This window comes from Diabrotica undecimpunctata, chromosome 9 (genome assembly GCF_040954645.1).
Source record: "Diabrotica undecimpunctata isolate CICGRU chromosome 9, icDiaUnde3, whole genome shotgun sequence".
Taxonomy (NCBI): Eukaryota; Metazoa; Arthropoda; class Insecta; order Coleoptera; family Chrysomelidae; genus Diabrotica; species Diabrotica undecimpunctata.
Genome location: NC_092811.1, coordinates 99,066,848 through 99,086,387, shown reverse-complemented (window position 1 = coordinate 99,086,387; position 19,540 = coordinate 99,066,848). Strand labels below are relative to the sequence as shown.

At 30.4% G+C, this 19,540-nt stretch overlaps 1 protein-coding gene and 1 long non-coding RNA gene across 2 annotated transcripts; one reads left to right on the top strand and one right to left on the bottom strand.

The window, feature by feature from the left end:
* Positions 1 to 1,085: 1,085 nt before the first annotated feature.
* On the top strand, positions 1,086 to 12,675 carry LOC140451261 (uncharacterized). Its single transcript, XM_072545001.1, has 5 exons — positions 1,086 to 1,308; positions 7,539 to 7,748; positions 7,812 to 8,082; positions 11,754 to 12,168; positions 12,358 to 12,675. Exons 1-5 carry the CDS (start codon positions 1,086 to 1,088, stop codon positions 12,673 to 12,675), a joined length of 1,437 nt encoding a protein of 478 aa, XP_072401102.1.
* LOC140449793 (uncharacterized) lies at positions 9,149 to 11,168 on the bottom strand. Its single transcript, XR_011951884.1, has 2 exons — positions 10,433 to 11,168; positions 9,149 to 9,618 (listed from the first exon to the last, which is right to left on the bottom strand). It is a non-coding gene; the product is annotated as an uncharacterized lncRNA (long non-coding RNA).
* Positions 12,676 to 19,540: the final 6,865 nt, after the last annotated feature.

The window sequence follows — 19,540 nt, the reverse complement described above, 5'->3', positions numbered from 1 at the left end:
AGGTTTAAATTTAAGGTAATAAACTTTTTTTATCATTAAAAAAAATAACTAACCATTGAAGCGGGTAGTTTTGTTAATTTTTACTAAATAATCATTTATCGTTAATACACTAAGATCTGCTCTCATAAAACATAAGTTTTTATGTATCAGCTGATTGTCATATTTTAGTTTCTTTTGAATAAAAATAACCTTTTATAATTAATTATTATTTCAGAAAAGTTTGGTAATTTCATTTCGACATATCGATACCTAAACTCCAAAACCTCTCAACTACTTTTTTTTCGTTTTTCATATTTTGGTCTTTTTTATGTATTACAATTCCTGCCATCTTTTACATATTTTAAGAACGAAATTTTTTGATGTCTAGCGCATTCTGTATAAGTTCTTTGTTAGCGACTTCTTGGTTCACTGCAGTGTGTTTAAGAAAGAGACTCATCAAGTAAGTATCTCAATTTATTATTACTTTGTTACTGCGGGCAAAGATTCTAGTTTATAATTAATGCTATATGGTTAGTGAACAAATTACTAATAATTATGATAAGAAAATTTAAATATTGCAACAACGGTCACTAAAATATTTTGTATTAAATTTTATTTAGCAGTTGAGTGTATTTGGATGTTACAACGTTTTGCCGGGTTTTGAAGGGATTTTGAGGTTTTTAAACTTAACCTTAACTTTATATAAGAGTTTTTGTAACTTAATTTATAAAATTGTTTTATTAGTTTGACAGAATTTGAGCTCTATAAAATAATGTCAAATTAATCAAATTATGGACTTTTAATAAATTTTTAATGTGGTTGTGATGGATTCATTATTTTTGTGTGTAGGTATACCTATCTAGTAAAAATTCTCTTTACGTATCTAGTACTGTTTCTTCGTTTATTGAATTTTTTCTCTTTATGATTTCAGTATGTTTTCTCGTGGCAAACAGTTAGAGAATCTGGCACTGATTGATAGTAATGGTGAGTCAAAAGATAGCAGAATTTCTATAGAACATTTGGACATTTTTTTAGCTTAGAGACAATGATCCTTTACAATTCTTTACTGAAGAGATACTTACATTACGGACAAGAATGTAGATCCTATGATAGATTCTATGTCCCAAGATGATACAAACAATTTGAATCTGGTTGAAGCAGCACTGAATGGAATTATTAAGACTGATGAAGAGGCTGGAATAGATAACTTAATAAGAATAGATGAGACTGAACTTGTTTTCGACGGGTCGATTAACTTTAATGAAAAAAGAAATAAGGAAAATGTGACTTATATTGACTTCGGTCAAGTAACTGAGACTGTTGCTAAACGTGACTTCAATAAAAAAAAAACATAGTGAAAACGTGGCTAATATTAACTTGGGGGAAGTTACTCAAAATGTTGATCAAGAAGAAGTTAAGGATACAACTAAAACTGGAAGAAAACGGTCAAAAAGACATTTAGTTGACAGGGAGACTGACTTGGGAGAAACAGATGAACAAGAAAAGAAGACTACAGGGCGAAGCTTATTTACGGTCAAAGAAAACAAATGAGGGAAAATGGAAGTTTAGTGAGCAGAAGAAAAAAAGAGCAGTAAAAGATCGATGTAATTGCAAACGTAGTGCACGAAAACAGAATATTAGTATGTTTTGCCAATTATTTTCGGAGAAAGACTATCTGTTTCCTATTGGTTATATGTTTTGTTTTGGAAAGTGTGCTTTTTATCAGCTTTTCATTGAGCTTACTAACAAGCTTGTGATATAAAAAATGTCAAAGGTATTATAATTGTTTTTTAATAACAAATTAAATAAATATATTTTATAGAATCTTATAAAATCGACTGGGCAAGAACAGTTATTTAAATAATCGCTCTCCGGAATACAAAAATTGATTAACTTATAAACTATTTGGTCGTATTATTTAAAATTTAGCACACTTTAATAACTCATTAACTGGCACAATTTTAAGTAGTTATATTATATATCATTATGCAAAAAACAAAGTTAATAACGTTTATAAATTACGGCAAAATAAAGGGTTTTGGAACTATTTTCATCTAAACTGCATAAGAAATGTGTTATAGGCAAACAAATGACTTTTTCCCTTTTTAAAATTATTTAAAATAAAAACAAAGCAAAATCAGCTGCACGTCTTCACGGATTTTTCATCAACTACCCCTTATATGTCTTTTAGAACCCTCAAATATCTGACAAGATTTTTACGTGAAATCAATGATTTTTTCTCAGAGAAACTGGTGTAAAATTATCAAAATTTATAACGTCTATTAGCAACTATATGTAATACTATGTAATACTACTATGTAATACTGGGCAACATGGCGGGTGATGACGACGCCGAAAAGAGTTCCTGTAAAATCTACAAATATTGCCAAAAACCTGTAGTTAATAGTATTGTTAAGTGCATACATTGTGAAAATGTGTTCCATAACTCATGTGCCCTTCGAGCAGCTGGGTTAGTGGCAGTAGGAGAAAATAACTCCGTGAAATGCTGTCTGAATGACACTGAGGTTATGAAAAACGGCACGGAATTTTGAGAATTGTTGGAAACCAAAAATAAGTTACTGAAAGGTAATGATACTATTATTATGGAATTAAAGGCCAAGGAGGTTCTATTATATAAAAATATTCAGCTACACTCCATATAACTCCATACAAGGCTGCAACTAGGAACAAAGCCTGACTAACTTAAGGCATATCTACAACCCAACTTTTCTGATGTAAACTGTGAAGAGCATGAGTCTAGGCATCCAAGTCTATACTCATCAATAAAGGTTACAATCTGCCAAGAAGACCTTAGAGAAGCATGGAATGGAGAAGTGTGATCAAGCGGTACATTGGTGTCCCAATTTTTTTAAAAGAGGAGGGTTCCACAAATTCACACCAACCTTCAGGAAGTGAAGCAGATGATAGCTCCAATAGAAACCTAAAGTTTTATTATCAAAATGCCAGAGGATTGAGGACGAAGTGCCACGATTTTTTTTGCTGCAGTTGCAGTAGAAACTTATGATTTTATTGCAATAACTGAAAGTTGGCTGACAGAAGGGATAAAGATACTGAACTGGTAGATCAACGATATACTGTATATAGGAAAGACACGAGTAATGAAAAAACCAGGGGTCGTGGTGTCCTGCTGGCAGTAAAGAAGAAATTTAGGTTAGAACCAATTCAAATTAATGTAAGTTGTCATATTGAGTGCTTACTAGTAAAAGTCAAACTTAAAAATGTATTTTTCTATTTATGTTTTACATATTTGTCTCCTAATACATGTGATGATGATTATATAAAGTTTTTATCTAGTTTTGTTGATATTTTGGGTACTAATGTGAATTTTTTGTTGTTAGGTGATTTTAATTTGCTTTTTTATGGTAATAGGGGCTGTGCAAAATGTGATTTGTTAACCAATTTTATTGATATTCATAATCTTATCCAACACAACTCAGTGTATAATCACAAGCAAAGAAGGTTGGATTTGGTATTTTCAAACATGAATGTCAATAAGTTAATCAAATGCAATGTACCACTTGTTCATGAGGACATATATCATCCTTGTCTTGATTTTATGGTCACATTTAATTTTTTAGATTTAACCGAGAATTGTATTAAAATTTCATTTTCCTATGACTATGCAAAGGGTGATTTTCATCTTTTATATGGCCTCATTCAAGATATGGACTAGACAGAGCTGGAGGGGTGCTTGAATGTGAATGTATGTATGCAGTTGTTTTATGAAAAGCTATATGCATGCATTAATCAGTCAGTAACCAAAAAACAGTCGAGGAATGTATTAAGAACAACAAACAGGTATCCTACTTTCTTTACTTCGGAACTTATATCGAAGATTAAACGCAAGAATCGTCTTTATAGGCAGGTAAATAGAGTTGCAAATTCTTTGGTTTTGGCTGAATGTAAATCACTGAGACGAGAGGTGAAACAGCTTAATAGGAAAGCATATAGGTGTCACAATGAAAATATTGAGAATAATGTACAAACTGACCCTAGTAGTGTTTGGTCTTTTATAAAATCCCGTGGTACCAATAATACAATTCCAAGAGAGGTCTCTTATAAGGGTATGGACATAAGTGGCTGTCAGGATATTGCCAATGTTTTTGCAGAATACTTTGGCTCTGTAATTCAGAAATCAAATAGTCTCAACAGTACACTGAATCAGGGAGGTTTTTACTTTTCAAAAATAACAGTTGAGAATGTTTTCCAAAGCATTCAAAGACTAAAAACAAAAAAGCCACAGGTAATGACAATATAGCGGCATACATTTTTAAAGGTTGTGCAGAGACTCTTTCTGTCCCTCTCACACTAATTTTTTTTCCTAATTTCCTACCAAGGAAGTCCACTTTGTCAAATTTGTGCGTTTTTAAAGTTTTGCAGCAGGTGCCATAAATAATAAAACTCAGCTGGATGTCATTTTTACCGACTGTACCAAAGCTTTTGATAAGATTGATCACTCTATACTTATTGAAAAGCTAACCACATTTGATTTTGATTCAGAAGCATGTATGTTTATGAGGTCATATCTTTCTGATAGGTTAAATCAAGTTAAAGTGGGGAACAGTTTATAGTTTATCTAAGCCATTTATGTCGACATCAGGTGTACCAAAAGGTGACAACTTGAATCCTCTTCTGTTCGCTATATTTATTAACGATTTGACTCACTGTGTGAAGTTTTCGACAAGCCTGCTATTTGCACATGATTTTAAGATTTTTCGAGAAATTTCAACTCTGCAGGAATTTCGCCAAGACGTTGCCAGTTTTATGCAGTGAGCGATGGCGTTCTCTATTGTCTATCTTTCAAAATAAACGGAATAAACCAGGAGTTCTCAACAAATCCTCACGTACAATTCTATGTAATTTACAAATATCGTTTGCTAATAATTTTACATAATACTATACATTATTTGTTTCTAATAGTAACTTATCAACTTTTATCTTTTATTAGTAGCAGTAGTATAATAAAATGTGCATTAAATAAACATTTGTTTCAAAGTTTAAAATAATTCCGGTAATTTCTACTAACTGCCAAATTTAAAATGTTATTTATGTCCCTGCGGTGCTAATTACCGCCATAATGTGTAAGGAATTTGTAATTTTGGTTGATATCAACTGCAAATACTTTCTTCTGTTATTCAGTAATTAAGAAGCAATTAGAGTAATTCTTGTACAGAATATGTTTAAAAGTTTGATATATCCAGGGCCTTAATTAGTCTTTATTTGTTCTTCAGAGCGCGTAAACATATTCGAGTTACAATTATTTGTACCATCTTGGATGTACTGTTACTGCTTTGTTATTGTTATTATTTGTTAGTGGCTGTTGTTGTGATTTGCTGTTGGCAATTATTGTTATTTTCTGTTGTTGATCATTGTTATATTTGACGCCGAATTTTTACCGCAAAATGGAGGAAATTTTTCAATGGACACGTGGAAAAGCTCTAAAACTTTCAGAGAAGCAGATACTAATGAATATTATTAATTATCATCTTAATCAGGATAACAACGATTCTGTATCAAGTGTAATTAGGAAAGTGTCAGAAATGAGTGGTGTTTGCGAAAAGACTCTGTTTCGGATACGACAGGAATATTCATCACCTGCTGGATTACAATCTCCAAAGAGCAGGCACAAGAAGCGAAAGGTTGGTAATTCTCGTGACAACAAGTACGATGAAGGTGTCAGGGGCCAAATTCGTAGAATAGTTCATCAATTTTTTCGTGACAACATACCACAACCAATAAACACCATATTAGCTGTTGTAAATGTCGAAGAAACTTTGCCCAACTTTTCACGGGCCACGCTACATCGCTTGCTGAGTGATATGGATTTTGAGTTTATAAAACGTGGCAGAAATTCAATTTTGATTGAAAAACCAGAAATCATCGCGTGGCGTCATCGTTATTTAATTTAAATACCGTGCAGAAGGATACAACATAGTGTATTTGGATGAATCATGTGTAAATATCGGGCACAGTGTGAAAAAAGAATGGGTTGATAAAACAATTACATCTCATCGCGATGCTTTTGTTCGTGTCTGACAACAGGATTAAAATTAAAAGCTCCAACAGCTCGTGGTGCACGGTTCGTTTTATTGCACGCAGGTTCTACCAGTGGATTTGTTGATGGAGCAGAGCTCACGTTTTTGACAAAGAAAAATGCTCAGGACTACCACGACGAAATGGATGAACCAACTTTCGAAGATTGGTTCGAAAATAACTTAATGCTAAATTTGCCAGAAAAAACTGTTGTGGTAATGGACAATGCCTCTTATCACAGCAGAAAGTCAGAACAAATTCCGAACAGTTCAGCACTAAAAAAAGATATACAAAAATGGCTTCTATCAAAGGACCTATTTTTTTAAGAAGACTACCTAAAATGCGAGTTACTTGATGTAGTCAAGGCCTTCAAAGCAAAATATGACAGGTACATAATAGAAGATATTGCCAAAAAGCACAATGTGAAGATTCTGAGGCTCCCACCCTATCACTGTGAACTACTCAATCCCATCGAAATGGTTTGGAGTGAAGTGAAACGGTATATAGCTGGACGCAACGCGAATTTTAAAGAAGCTTATACAGCAGCGTACAAGCTCATTACATTAACAGAAAAAAATGTGGGAAATTGACAATTTGTTGGATGATATCGAACCAATTATTATAAATATAAATAACGGAGATAGTGATGACAGTGACGATAATAGTGATGATGATGATAGTGAAGCAGAAACTAAATGTGACAGCGATTGACAGAAAAAGGAACTAAATATAATGGTGTACAATTACGATTACTTACACACGAAATTAAATACAATGACTTCTTTTATTTTCAACTTATTTATTAGTTTTTTTTCGGATATTTCTACGTTTTGTTACTGCGAACATATACAGTGCGGTTTTTAAAATTCCTTCCCCGCTTAAATTTTGAACGCAACAATGCATAAATAAAATGTTTCTTTATGTTTTAGTTTTATTTGATTCGATTTTATTTAAATCTATAAACAAATGGTTTGTATCGCTAGCACACACTGTAGAATTAAAAACAAACTGCTTGTGTGACATAAATAAAAGGCATTTCTTAATTTCTATTTTATTTTAATTTAACCCAAGTGTGTTGTAGCAAATTTTATTTATGTTTGAGAACCACTGACAGAAGGAAGTCAGACAGGGTCATTAGTGGGCATTAGTACTTAAGCTACCCTCAGCACAAAAGACGGATTAGGCTAAGTAGTAAGAAGTGACGTTTATTTTAATACAAGTTTGCAAAGAAGTATGGCATCGATGTTGTGCATTTACCCTGTACATACTATGGTCTGTTTTTTAACCAGGAGGAGTAATTCAAATTTTCCGCGCCGTAATTCTTGTTTCTAATTGGTCCAATCGCAGGCAAGTTTACTCCACTAAATTATGACATTTTGACACTAATGACATTTGTGAAATTTTAAAATTCAAAATTTATATCGACAATTTTTTGTATTTTCTGCGGTATTCCTTACATTTTTTAGATTTTTCGTTTGTATTTATATAAAAACAGTTCTTTTCAGAACTATTTAGCGACATATTAGTGATTAGTGTTATTAAGATAACAATATGGATTCAATTAATTTTTCTCCACCAAAAAAAACGCCGAGTACATTTGGGTCATTTATCTACAAATGAGAAACAATGCATTGTAAACATGTATAAACAAATCAAAAGTGATAATTCTGGAATGAAAATAACAGCCACGGTAGCAAAAATAAAACAGGCAACAGGTTAGTTTTGCAGAATAGTTATAGTTAAAATCAAGACTTACTAAAGTAATGTGCTAATTTTAGGTGTTGCGAATTCAACTATTTACCGAACAATTAAAGAATATAAGCAAACTGGAACAGTAAGATGTCCTAAAAATATTGGCGGTCGACCTTCTATTCTTGCAACATATGATGAAAAAGTTAAAACATATATACGCCAGATAGTACACAGCTTCTTTTTCAAGAATGAAATGCCTACATTAAATAAAATTTTAAGTGAAGTAAACAACCGCCCAGATCTTCAAAATATGTGTCGTTCATTATTATATAAATTCTTGAAGCAAATCAATTTTAAGTAAGTAAATATAGGTTAGCCACAATAATAAATAAAACGTGCAACCCAAAAAATATATTATGTCTGAATTAGGGAATCGATTAGAAGATAAAGAGCTTTAAAAATTACTGAAAATATAGATTTTTTTTCTATTTTCTTTGCTTATAACTTTAAAATTATTCATTTTGGAGCAAAGCCGTACAAAAATAAAATAAAGGTAATGATTAAATTTCCTGTTATACGAATAGAGGTTAAAACTGTCTTAATTTATTTCCCTTGCTGCAAAATAGCAATACTATTAATCCAAAAGATGCTTTAATGTTGTTAAAAATAAATTAACAAAATATAACTACTTCTTTTTTCCTATGTTGTAGACCTTTTAACGCTCTAAATGCAAATTGTCTCATTTGAAAGCTGTATAATTAGTTAAACAATCTTTGTTTAATTAAATAGTCTTTATTTGATCAAGGAAATATAAACACAGATGACATATTCTTCTGGGGCGAAATCAGAACCGCTGAAACTGATAAGTACCCCGCCAGGTAAAAAAAAATTAACAAAAAAATTTAATTTGTTTAAACAAAGATTGTTTAAATAATTATAGACTATTCAAATGAGAATATTTCTATTTATAACGTTAAAAGGTATATGTGTGGTAAGTTTTTGTAAAAAAAATTCCACAACGTAGGAAGAAATACCTATGTGGTTTTATTTTGTTATAAATAAATTAATTTATTACAACAAAACTAAAGCCTTTTTGGCATTTAGAAGTGCGTTAGTAAGGTAGATGTGTGTTAGAAAAAAATTTATTTATTTATTATAATAAAATTAAAACATATTTGGAATTTGATAATGCGCTATTTAGCTGGCTCTACGCGAGTTACTTCGGATTAAAAAAAAATGAAGAAAATTGCTCGATTGGAAGCTGAGAAAATGCATTTTTTTATGTATACCGATTTTGAACTTTGAAGTTAAACTTTCTTCAACCTATTTTTTTTGAATTTTTGGTATTTTTATACCAAATAATCGCCCAATACTGATTGTTTTTTGTTGTGTACTGTGTATATAGTGTAGAATGAAATATATATTACTTGAAAACTACTTTATTATAATATGTAAGTACAATACTAAAAACTATGAATCTTAACCTTAACCTTCTGCCATCCGGTTCTCTCCTTCTTTTCTTTTCTGTTACCATCTGTAATACAAACTTAAATATATGCATCAAATATAACATTTTCTTCCTTGACAATGAATTTTTTTACAAATTCATTTTTACAATAGGTTTACATATTCTTGGAGATCTACTTAATGTAGGTATAACTTTGGTATCAGAAATCGAAAATTGTCCAATAGATTTGTCAAATAAATCTTTATATTTTGTAAACAATTGTTGTAACTCCTTTTCTGCATTTGAGACAGTGTTCACATTGTGTAAATTTATATCTAATGAATGGATCCACTCTCTCCCAACCAATGAAGGACCTTCACCATCAAGTATATATAATTTCAAGAATTTAGTTTTATTCTGATGCTCAACTGTCACCAAAGCCATACCTAAAACATGTAATTCATTTTTACAGTAAGTAGCTAACTTTATATTAGTATTTTGTAATTGTAATTCAGTACAATTCTAATTAAATACATTTTTGTTAATAATACTGACTACAGCATCTGAATCAATTTTAAACTGTATCGGTTTGTTATTTACTTTCAAACTAATAATAAATTTATCTTTTAAATTAGTTGAATGTACATTTAAAATTTCCTCAACAGCATTTATGTTTTTAGTTTTCAAACAAACTTTTTGTAAATGTCCTCTTTTCTTACAAAAATTACATACCAAATTTTTCTTTTTACATTGATTGGCTAAATGAGAAGCATCCCCACAACGATAACATATACCTGTTTTAGTGTTTGAACTAGAATGTGTAATATTTGTACTTGAATTTACATTTTAACTTGTATTAGTATGTTTTTTACTCTTATTGAGTTTTGAATATTTTGTTAATTGAATTATTGTAATTTAATTGATTACTGTTCTTTTCTGATCGTTTCCAAACTACTGTCAATCTCTACTGCTCGATCCAAGTCTAGATTTCTTGTTTCCAATAGTCTTGCTTGTATTTTTTTTTGGAACGTAATCCAAAGACAAATTGGTTCCTTATTACAGATTTTAGATATGCTTAAAAATTGCAATTTATTGCTGTCTTCTGTAATGCTAGTAAGAATTCTTGCACTGATTCTCCCTCGGCTTATTTTCTGGTTTGAAACCTGTAAATTTCAGCAATTTCCAAAGGGACATGATTGTAAAAATTGTACATTACATAGTGTAATAATTTCATTCTATGTTTTATCATCTGGTACTTACTTGTCACATAGTGTATCATAGGCTTCAGGACCCATATAATGTAATAGATAAGATAATTTCATATTGTGATCTATTTCAAAAACTTTAAAAGCTCCTTCCAGGCGTTTCACCCATCGTGACAATTTTGTAACTGATTCATTAAACGATTCCACTGTAAATGTAGAATGAATTTGGGTATTTATTTCAGTTTGACTCACAGCTATTCCAGATGTATAAATTGTATATATGGATTCTGTGTTACTTCCTTAGCAACTTAAAATTCACAAATTGTGGGGCACGGCTCTAATTTTAATATGTATGTAAGTACAATCAAAGAATATAATACATATTCTTTGATAATACTAATACTAAAAGCAAAGCTTTGCTAAAAGCTACGAATCTTAACCTTAACCTTCTGCCATCATGCGGTTCTCTTCATCCTTCATCTGCCATCATATTTTCTCTTCTCTTTCTTTACCATCTGTAATACAAACTTAAATATATGCAACAAACATAACATTTTTATTTTATGTTATGAGTGTTTTAAACATATGAAAAAATGTATAGAGAAAGAGAACCGAAAAAATAAGGTAATGGTTCAAAAGTTACCATCCTACTGTTTAGGTATAGCTTCGTCGCAAATACCGGTCAAATTTGACCGGTTGTATCTCAGGAACTACTCCTCGCAATTCAACTTTTTTTCTTTTACAAGAAGCGTCTACCGAGTCTGTTCCAGTATGGTTTTTTCAATAATCTATTTGTTTATAAGCAAAAAAATTGTTTATAACTTTAAAACATTGCTGAGACCGCCTAAATAATACGATTTCAATTCTGTAGTGTATTAGACCGGTAGAGTGCGTCTTTATATTTAAAAAAATTTGCAAACATCTAAATGGTCTAATGTTTGTTCTAAAAGTTTTTAAAAAAATTCAAATTTGGTGGACGATTTGAGTAGATTATAAAAATTTTCTAAACCAATTACGAAGGACCTAAGTACAACCTAAATGGTTGGAAGACATTTTTAACCACTCATATATCATAGGAAATTTAATTATCTTTGTTTTATTTATGTACGACTTTCCTCCAAAATTAATAGTTTTAAAGTTATGAGCAAAGAAAGTAGACAAAAATCGATATTTTTAGTAATTTTTAAATATTTTAATGTTTTTATTAATGCTCCGGGCATATTTGAGAGGGAGCATGTGTCAATTGTTATTATTGAAGTTATTACCTAACTTTTTCTGCAAAAATCCGAATGCCACATGCCACCTCTCATATACAAAAACAGACTTTTTTCACAGATCTGCCCTGGTCTAAATGTAACAATTCTATTGTTTTGTAGGTACTTGAAGAGAAGTCGAACAAGTATTCTAATTGAACGTGATGATATTGTCAGATGGAGGCGTAATTACCTAACTTCTATAAAAAGGTACAGAAGTGAAGGTAGGCCCATTTATTACCTTGACGAAACATGGGTAAATGAAGGTCACACCAAAGATAAAGTGTGGGTGGACTGTGCCATAAAAAACCCTAGACAGGCATTCGTTGAGGGGCTGTCTACTGGTTTGAGAAACCCATCGGGGAAAGGAAAACGCCTCATAGTTTTACATGTTGGATCAGAGTTAGGATTTGTTAATGAAGGGGTTTTACTTTTTGAGGGAAGAAAGAAAGAGGATTACCATGAAGAAATGAATGCATCTGTTTTTGAAAATTGGTTTAATAGTATCTTGCAAAAATTACCAAAAAACGCTATCATTGTAATGGATAATGCATCATATCACAGCCGAAAAGTAGAAAAAATTCCGACAACATCATCAACAAAGAAATATATGCAAGAATGGTTACAAATAAAAAACATTCCTTTTGATATGGAGATGGTTAGGTCAGAACTTTTACATCTTGTACGTGTAAATAAAGATAAGTATAATATGTATGTAACTGATGAGATGGCTAAAACAAATGGTCAAATTGTACTGCGGCTGCCTCCATATCATTGCGAGTTGAATCCCATTGAGAAAATTTGGGCCCAGGTGAAAAATGAAGTGGCACTTAAAAACACGACATTTAAACTTAAAGAAGTAAAAAAACTTCTGTTACAAGCTCTCGAGAATGTAACCACAACACATTGGCAAAATTGTGTTAATCACATTCTCAAAGTGGAGGAAAAAATGTGTAAATTAGATGGTATCATGGATAGTGTAATAGAGCCGTTAATAATTCCAATTGGCAATGACAGTAACACAAGTTCTTCAGAAGATGAATAAATTGTATCACTTGTATCTTCAAAGTAATTTCCTTCTCTAGATGTATATTTTCATTTCATCTTTCTTATTCATTATCCAAGTGTTACAAGCATACAATGCCAATGGTCACGAACATTATACCATTGCACTACCTACTTTTAGTAGTCTCTTTTGTATTTCTTTCCTCTTTATCAATTATTGTCACTCACCAAATATTTGAATTTGCTATATGCTGTTCTCCTTAGGTCGAATAAAAATAAATATCACAGTTCACATACCTAATATATCATATCGTGTTTATGATCATCATATGAATCTGAAATTGGTTGTTTGGTGCAATGATAATTGGTTTCTAATAAGCATTAGTCAACTAACAAATCTAAGTTCCCTAACTTTTCTTCATCCTTTTTGCATGCTGTATGTGTACCTACATACTTTCCAATTTTCTGCAGTGACTTTCGATAAAGCTTCCTCAACATTCTTTTCACATCAACTAATTTGAATGTATGGAGTTTGTTTCTCGCTACGTCTTGATACAACAGTTATTTCTTCAATAACTGTTGTTTTTCGCTATGTCACCCTTTACATGTGTCCATACTAGCTCTATTCGCGATTGAAAACAAAGTATCTGACCTCTGGCGGCATAAATTTAAACTACTAAAAGTGGTATAAACAAACCAGACAGCTGTTGATTTGAATAGAATTATTAAATTTTTTTAGTAAATTTCAGCATTATGACTACGTCACAGTATATTGCCAAAGAATATTCTTTATAAAGCAATATTCTGTAACTACGCTAAAGTATTTTAAATCAAATCGATGTTGTTCTGTTCCTCAATGCAATTCAAGATCGACAAAAGATATTTCCCTATTTATCTTTCCTAAACTTGAGGAAAAAGAGGAAATCAATAAAAAGAAAATACCACTATCATTAAGTCAATAACATACTGAGAATACATAATTTATTTTCTTAAATAACAGAAATACAAATACCATGTTGGGATAGTATCATGAAGTTTTTTCCTCATGATTTATTATGGAATCTTTTAAAGACAAATCATGTTCTATGATCTTTTTTGACTGGTGACTCTCCAAGTTAAGGTTGATTTCATGTAATCAAATGAACTATCTTACAATAAAATCAAGTTCAAGTTTTTTATTTATGTTAATATACAATAAAGTACTCATATATGTCAAAAAATAGTATAAAATAAAAATTAACATATTAAAATCATAAGACATAATATAAAATAATGCATATATTAGTAAGACAAACATTACACAGAACATTATACTCTGGGTTCCCCGGTATACACAAAATAGGATTCTGGATTCATCAATACACAAGCCAGTTCCAAACATTAAAGTTAAAATTTAAGAATTCATCACTTGAAAACTGCTTCTCATTCAACCAATGGTCTCTTTGCTTCACCACAGTACTCAAAGATATCATTAGGCTAATTTCCATTTTTAAATGATAAAAATAACTCGTCTTAAACCAAACTAAACATGCAAAAGCAATGGTAAATTATAGACTGTTATGTTTGTTTATACCATTTATATCGGCCATGACACTGCAATCGACCTGCCCTCTACATTCAGTTTCAATCGCGAATAGGGTTAAGTTGACAGTAATTATATGGGGATAAACGAAGTACAGTTATTCTGTCATTTTTAGCTTTTTCACTGATTACATATTTTTTATACTTTTGTTTGTGTTATTGAACAATAATTCATGAGTTCTTTTTTAACCATCATTTTATCAAATGTGATCTCTTTTCCTTTTAACTAATTAAGTAAATAATGCCTTTATAAAGCCAAAGTTGGTAGTTTTTCAATTAAACAACAATGGCAATTAACATTATCCATTACTATAACAGAATTTTGCGGTATGTTACTAACCATACTCTGATACCATTAAATATTCTTCAAATACATACCTCTATTGTCATGATACTCTTTGGTGGTTCTTGAAGTACATTCTAAAAAAACACCATTTACAAAGCCAGTTTCAGATCCAATATGAATAATTATTAGTCCACCTTTTCCAATAGGTGGGTTCAAACCAGAGTAATAACCTTCCATAAAAGTCTATAATTGCAAGAAAATTGAGGCTTTTGAAATGTGGCTTTACCGTCGAATTCTGAAGATATCTTATACCGACCACGTTACTAATCAGGATGTTTTGTTGAGAACGCAAAAAGAAAAAGACCTGCTAACCACAATAGAATACCTTAGTCACATCATGAGGAACAGCGAAAGATATGAACTGCTGCAACTAATCTTGACTGGAAAAGTGGAAGGAAAACGTGAACCAGAAAGGCGAAGGATTTTCTGGCTGAAAAATCTACGTACATGGTTCAACACAACAACCACAAATCTTTTCAAAACAGCAGTTCGCAAAATTCAGATTGCCATGATGGATAAAGTAGTTCTGATTAAATTAAAATTACAGATTACAAATCGTTCTACTATTATATATTATATATATATATATATATATATATATATATATATATATATATATATATATATATATATATATATATATATATATATATATATATATATATATATATATATATATATATATATATATATATCTTAAAATGCTTTATATGTAACAAACTAAAATTTATAGATACCATTAACATTAGTAATTTTCTTGCTTCACTTTTCAAATTCCCAAACAACTCCAGTTTCTTCTTGTTAAGAAGACTATGTCATCTACATAAATAGTATATGTATTGCTATTTACATGTGTAATTAATTTTATATTTGGTAAGGAAAGGTTTATCAAATAAACACTTATTTAAAAGGAGGAAAACTCATAGTCATTTATTTTAAAATTGAATATAAAAAATACATATTTAGAAATAAAATAAAAAAGAATAGGTATATCTAACATTTTACAAGGATTCAATAATATATTCTCAGAATAAACAAATTCTAGTTGAATATAGGTACAAGAGAAAGACAGAAGATTACTATATAAATTCAAAACATTAATAGTGAAAGTACAATAATAGAGTAGCAGTAGACAAGTACCTAGATAAAATAAACAATACACTGGAATCTGGCTAAATAGCATCTAACATAGCAAGACCAACCATTCATACCCAATTCATCATCACCAATCATTCAGGGCTCAATTAAACAACCAAGATAAGATATTACAAAAAAAAGTAAATTCCAATTGCACAAAACCTTAATACATCCAGTATTTACATATGGATCTGAAATCTGGTTACTTACTCAAAGTGAAGACAGCGAATTGGCTACTTTAGGCAGAACAATCTTGACATATATACAAAGGAGAAAAATAAAAAAGGCAGATGGAGAAGAATATATGACCCATTATGACCTAGTGTTAATTTTATGTAACACTTGCAGATGTATTTAGTCGGCTTTACATAAAGTTTCATTTTGACTACAATCACATAGATGACAGTATAAAGCATTCAAAACAAACATAAGGAAGCCTTCCGTGGAAAGTCATACTGATAGTTGTTTTAGTTAGTGAGTAACTGCAGTCTAAACTAAATATAATTTAGAAAGTATCATAGAGCATAACATTTGTTTCGAGTAAGTGCTGCAAAAACCTTATTTTTAGAGTAAAACGCATATTTTTACAAAAATACTGTTAAATAGTGCTTTTTTGTTGTTGTATGTGAAAATAGTTAGTTACTTTGTCTATGTTTGATAAAAACAGCTTGGAATAATTGTAAATTTACTTATATGTAACGTTAGGCTCTTTGAAGTATGTGTTGTTTTTCAACTTTTCACTAATGTAAACATAGTTAACTTTTTGAAATTAATTAATTAATTTATTTATTTGTCTACGAGAAATTGCCCAATTTAAATTCAATCGTATAATACAAAAATATAAAATCCTAATTACTCACATACATAGCATAAAATTAAAATTAAAACTAACATAGACAAAAAATAAACACAAAAAAACTAAAACTAGGTCTTAATAATTTAAAATCAATTAAAATAATTTACACTGCTAGTGGCATCAAATAATCACAGGCAAGATATTAACTGCACTTTAAAAGTAGGTACTTTGCATTTCAAAGCAATCCAAACTATCTGTATACTTATTAATTTGCAAACCTAGCCAGACCTAGATAGATAAGAATTATATCCATAGTTAGTTCGATGATGTGTAATTAGGTTAATAGCCTGGTTTGTCTAGAAGCACATGAAGGTTAATTTTTCCTAACAGTTGTGGACTGAAACTATGGGAGTGCAATAGACTATACAGCATAGTTAGATCTTTGTGCATGCGTCTGACCCGAAAAGTTACGATGTTGAGAGAATTTTCAATGTTAGGGTGATTGATTTGATTAACTGTATGGAGATTCTTAAATGAGATAAATCGTAGGACTTTATGCTGCTCTCTCTCGATTGAAATTAAAAGAATATATTACAGGAACCTTTAGGGGTGACACAATTCCTAAAACTTGTTCATTACTGAGAAAAAAAAGAATTTACAAATTTGGTATGTGGATCATGACATTTCATAAAGTGAGTAGACAATAACATTTTGGCTGCTGCATCTATAATTTATGGTGCTACTCCTGTGGGAACTGTGGTCATATATAGTAAATAAGAAAAAAAAATATGTACAAATTCCAAGACCTAAAATCATTGCCAAATATTAATAATATGGGAGGAATCGATTTGATGGACCAAAACATATCTACATACAGAATTGGAATCCGTTCAAAGAAGTGGTGGTGGTATATCTTCACATGGCTCATTGATGCAAGTATTAATAACAGATGGATACTCTGCAAGTACTACTACACCAAGATTTCCCAATTAGATTTTAGAAGATGTATTGCTTAGTCATATCTTAACAAATATACAAATGCATGGTGGAAGACCCAGTTCTTTGAAATTTAGTGTTTCGCTTAATAGAATATCAGACAATCTAAGGTGCGATGGAAACAATCACCTTTTAATAACTATATCTAACAACAAAAGATGTTGCTGTGAAGGATAGGGGTGTAGCAGTAGTACTCGAACAATGTGTAACAAATGTGATGTCCGCATGTGTATTGACTGCAATAATTATATTTTTCATATGAAGACATTCTAGTTTTAATACAAATTTCGTTGTGTTTCTTAAGAATTTATTTTATTTTAGCTACAATACTATAATGACCTAGCATTACATTTATGTAACACATGTTTGTTGTTAGTTAATAGATTTTTAGATTAAAAAATTGTTAATTTGTCTATTATTATACATTTTTAATAAACATATATTAGTTTCTTTAATACATACAGTCATAATGGGTTAAATTAACATTCATCAAAATAGGACCACATAATACGAGGAAAGATGAAAGAAGATGAAATACTTTCCAAAATAAGCAAATGTCAGATGGACATATAATACGAGATAGACCAAAGATTAGATATAGGTAAGGAACAAATACTTAGAATAAGTCATTGAAATAGATTGGAATGGAGAAATAAGTATTCCTGAAAAGATCAAAACCCAAACAAAAAAGGTTGTCACGCCAATGATTATGATCACATTTTGAGAAATAATAGAAAAAAAAAACATTTAGTATGATATTAAATAGTATTCTCATTCTCATGCAAAAAAATTTTTGAATAAAATGTCTCCTATAATTTAACCATTGTTCCACATCATTAACATTTCTATTTACCAACACATCAACATTTTCTACAAAATCATCATCACCATCATTATTTTCCCTTAAACCCAGATTGTAAGGTAATGCTGTAGCACACATTATTGCAAGAGATGTATTTAATTTGGATTGTAGAACTTGTTGAAAATAAGGAAACTGTCTTTTTCAGGTTCCAAAATAGCTTTTCTACAATACAATATTTCTTGTTCTTATATGTGCACTATTTTCTTGATCATTACCTAAAAATATACATATATACATCTAGTGTACTGATTCTGAACATGCCAGTGGGGGATGGCTTCTATGCATTGTATTATAATCAGTGTATAAGAGAGAAAGTTTTTAAGTTCAACAACAATACTCATAATCTCCCTTCTATGACCAGAAAGAGCTACAATTCATTTAATGGAGCCTGAATAATGAAAATAAGTCTATACCTGTACATTTGAAAAATGGGCAATCCCATAGAAACTGCTTATATTTTTATAAAGTATCATACAATATTTGTTGTTTAAGTGAATGCGCTGAAGAAATATTGTAAAATTCGATTGGATTTTAGATTTAATTTTATCACGAATATATGGCTTTCATATAAGTTCCAGACGATTTTCTTCTACAATGTGATAAATAAACTCTAAAAATTCTTCAACTTCTTCATAACAGTCTAACATTTTTTTATTGTAATTAGAAAAACTAAATAATATATTAGAAGTGAATTGGAAAAAATTATTATTCAAACATAAACAAACAAAATTAGGTTAGAATCGATGTGTGAGGTTGTCCAATACTGATTACTGGATTAACGCAAGGCCGAGATAAGCAACCAAAAAAGAAGATGTATTTGGTGACTTTTCTAGTAACTTTCTTGGGTGTGAATCTGTCTTTTTAGTTTACTCCTCCTGGTTAAAAAACAGAGTATAGTCACTTTGAGACAATCTATAAACACTTCTAAATGTCATGTTTTTACTATCACTCGAAAAACACAATACATGAAGAACCAATACAAAATGTCTAGCACTGTACTTGGAAGGAAGAACACTTGCAAAGATCTTAGAGTAATGTTTTAACAAAATTTGAGATTTAATGAACATTATAGGATCATCATTGGAAAGGCATACAGAACTCTTGGCTATATAATTCGCAATTCAAAATTTTTTAAAATATTTAAAACTCTAATATCATTATAAGATGCACTGGTAAGACCTCACTTG

Excerpts from the sequence above, each read along its gene's own strand:
- LOC140451261 (XM_072545001.1), top strand. The coding sequence starts at position 1,086 with ATGATAGATTCTATGTCCCAAGATGATACAAACAATTTGAATCTGGTT. Across the intron at positions 1,309-7,538 it reads AACTGAGACTGTTGCTAAAC|AACTATTTAGCGACATATTA; the intron begins GTGACTTCAATA and ends AGTTCTTTTCAG. Across the intron at positions 7,749-7,811 it reads AAAAATAAAACAGGCAACAG|GTGTTGCGAATTCAACTATT; the intron begins GTTAGTTTTGCA and ends TGCTAATTTTAG.